Raw genomic sequence first — 3,304 nt, 5'->3', positions numbered from 1 at the left:
GGAGAATCTCAATCTTCTACAAAAGATTGCTAGCAATTGCTTCGCAAGTATTCTGTAAACACGACAGTTTTTCAAAAAATTGGACAAAGCTAAAAATATAAAGAGGACTGTGGCATCTTCTCTATGTGGCAGAAGAAGACTGTCACATATTCCACATATTTTCCAAATTAAAGTTTGCCCTGCCCTTCCCTATCCTAACCCACTAATTTATCAAAAAATATTAGCCCTGCCCTGCCCCATTTAGAGTTTACCCTGCCCCGCCCCGCCCCAATTGCCATCCCTATCGTTACAATAGGTTAGATAAATGGGCTATAGAACTCAGTGAATACGATATCGTGTACCAACTTAGAACTGCAATAAAATTGCAAGTTTTAGTAGATTTTATGGCAAATTTCAGCATAGGAATAGTTCCTGAAGCAGAAAAGGAACTACAAGTATTCACCGGATCTGATCTGAGTACTTGGACCCTATTTACTAACGGCTCTTCGAATGTTAAAGTAGCGAGTTTATGTATTGTTCTAATCCCACCTTCAAGGGAAATCATAAGGCAAGCAATAAAGTGCCATCCCATTACTAAAAATGAAGCAGAATACGAGGCTGTAATTGCAGGTCTGGAACTGGAACGAGAACTCAGAATAGAGCAGATTATAATTAAAGCTGATTCGCAACTGGTAGTTAACCAGATGTAGAGGACTTATATAGCTAGAGAGGTACGAATGCAGCAATATTTGGAAAAGGCACGAGAATTAATCAGACAGTTCCAATCATGAAAAATCGTGCAAATACCCAGGGAGGAAAATGCGGAAGCAGATGTACTAGCTAATCTCGCATCTGTTATAGAAGTAAAGAATGCGAAAAATGCTACCGTAATACATTTGTTTCATCAACACTCGACCAAGATAAAAATGAGGTAAATTTCAATAATTTTACTTGGGATTGGAGAAACGAATTTGTTAAATTTCTGCAATATAGAATTCTACCTGAAGACAAGAAAAAGGCTCAGTCACTTCGACGAAAAGCTGCTCTTACTGTTTGATTCGTGGAAACCTGCATTGAAAGATGTTCGGAGGACCGTTAGCAAGATATATCGTACCTTCTCAAACATAATATGTGATGAGAGAAGTACATGAGGGACGTTGTGGAAATCACGCAAGAGGAAAATCCTTGGTAAAAACTCCAATAAGAGCATGATACTATTGGCCAAAAATGAAAGAAGATACAGAAAGTTTTGTGGCCAAGTGTGACATATGATAACGATATGGAAATAACATGCATCACCCAACGTAGCTATTACATCTGGTTATTTTACCATGGTCTTTTATGAATTGGGGAATGGATATCGTGGCTCCACTGCCACAAGCTAAAGAAAAAGTATGATTTTTATTAGTATTAACGGATTATTTTACCAAATGGGTAGAAGCAGGAGCCTTCAAACAGGTGCGGGAGAAAGAAGTCAGGGACTTTATTTGGCGAAACATTATATGCTAGTTTGGAGTTCCAAAAGAAATCGTATGTGATAATGGCCCGCAATTCATAGGCACGAAATCACAGAATTTTTTCAGAGTTGGCAGATTAAAAGAATAACTTCCACACCTTACCACCCTGTGGCCAATGGACAAGCTAAATCAACAAACAAAGTTATTATTAATAACTTGAAGAAAAGATTAGAGGAGTCAAAATGCAAGTGGCTTGAAGTGTTACTAGGAGTCTTATGGGCTTATCAAACGACAGCAAGGACAGGTACGGGAGAGACTCCATTTTCACTTGTTTATGGTGCTGAAGCCATAATTCCAGTTGAAATAGGTGAACCACGTACAAGATATACACAAGTAACTGAGGAATCAAACGAGGAAGATATGCGAATAAATTTAGATTTGCTTAAAGAAAAGAGAAAAGCGACTCTAATAAGAATGGCAGCTCAGAAATAAATTATTGAGCGATTCTACAATCGGAAAGCTCATCTTAGATACTTCAAGATTGAGGATTTCGTCCTCAAAAAGGTTTTTCAATCAACAAAAATAGCTAGTGCAGGGAAGTTGAGTCCAAATTGGGAAGGACCCTATAGAATTCGAAGCATTGCTTGAAAGGGAGCACATGAGTTGGAAACCATAGAAGGCAAAGTACTACCATCAAATTGGAATGTTGTTCATTTAAAGAAATATTACTTCTAGGCAAAAGAAGTACCCATGGTCAGGTATCACTCAAGTATGATTTTATTTTGTTCTTTTTAATTATACTAACCATTTTAGATGTAGGAAAAAAGCTAGCCCGTACGAAATGATGATATTAGACCCGAAAGGCACGAGGAATACTAAATTATTCCCGGTCTAGGTTACAATCTTTCTAATGGAGAAAAAAGGTTAAGCAGTCATCATCTAAATGTATACCTCTGAGTCCCGTGTGTATTATCCTTTTCAGGGAATGGACCAAAAGGAAGAAATGTCACGACCCAAGTTCTCCCTCTGTGAACTGTCATGACATCACATAGTCTCTACGACTAAGTAAGCCTAACACATTATGAAAAATGAATTGAAGATACAAAACTAGCCAACCAACAGGTAAATATAATTAAAGAGTTTAAAAAGCCGCTTGACATATACATCAATAACACTCTCGACCGAATATAACACTCCCAAAACTCGGAATCTCATGAATCACAAACTAAAGAAAATACATAGTGTTCTAACTCCAGAAGTCTAAATAAGGAAACATACAAGAAGTCTATAACTGAAGGGAGAATAGAGAAGGACTTTTAGGTCTGCGGACGTGGCAGATATACCTCGAAGTCTCTGGATCGCCTCGCCTCACGGATAGTATGGCTGAGCAGAAGAACCTGGATCTGTATACGAAAAACATGTGCAGGAAAAGGCATGAGTACACCATAGCAGTACCCAGTAAGTGCCAAGCCTAACCTCGGTCGAGTAGTGATGAGATCAGGTCAGGGCCCTACTGGTTATATATATAAGGATAAAACAGTATGAAATACGGCAGAGAAGAATAATTGCTAACATCCAATGAAATGAAATCACAGGAAGAACAAAACTCAGTACACAGATAAAAGCATCAAGGGTTTCCCAGGATATCGTCCTGTAGTCCCAAACGAAAATGCGTAGGGAGATCTCCCGGATTACCGTTACGTAGTCCCAAAGCAAATATCCAGTACAGGGGGATCTCCCAGGATACAGTCCCGTAGTCCCAAATATAAATGTGTAGGGGGATCTCTCAGAATACCGTTCCGTAGTCCCAAAGTAAACAAGTAGGGGGGATCTCCTGGAATACCGTTCCGTAGTCCCAAAGTAAATAC

The 3,304-nt window shown here is 38.9% G+C and overlaps 1 protein-coding gene across 1 annotated transcript; it reads left to right on the top strand.

The window, feature by feature from the left end:
* The first annotated feature begins 383 nt into the window (after positions 1–383).
* LOC138869328 (uncharacterized) lies at positions 384–1,928 on the top strand. The gene is made up of 2 exons (XM_070146939.1): positions 384–671; positions 1,572–1,928. The coding sequence occupies exons 1-2, from the start codon at positions 384–386 to the stop codon at positions 1,926–1,928; spliced, it is 645 nt and encodes a 214-aa protein (XP_070003040.1).
* The last annotated feature ends 1,376 nt before the right edge of the window (positions 1,929–3,304 follow it).

Source organism: Nicotiana sylvestris, chromosome 5 (genome assembly GCF_000393655.2).
Source record: "Nicotiana sylvestris chromosome 5, ASM39365v2, whole genome shotgun sequence".
Classification (NCBI taxonomy): Eukaryota; Viridiplantae; Streptophyta; class Magnoliopsida; order Solanales; family Solanaceae; genus Nicotiana; species Nicotiana sylvestris.
The sequence above is the reverse complement of the archived record's forward strand: the minus strand, read 5'-3'. Positions and strand labels throughout refer to the sequence as shown.

What these genes read in the sequence shown, in the direction of transcription:
- LOC138869328 (XM_070146939.1), top strand. Translation starts at nt 384, where the DNA reads ATGGCAAATTTCAGCATAGGAATAGTTCCTGAAGCAGAAAAGGAACTA. An exon ending in TTAAAGCTGATTCGCAACTG is followed by an intron (nt 672 to 1,571) that starts GTAGTTAACCAG and finishes CAGAGTTGGCAG; the next exon opens with ATTAAAAGAATAACTTCCAC.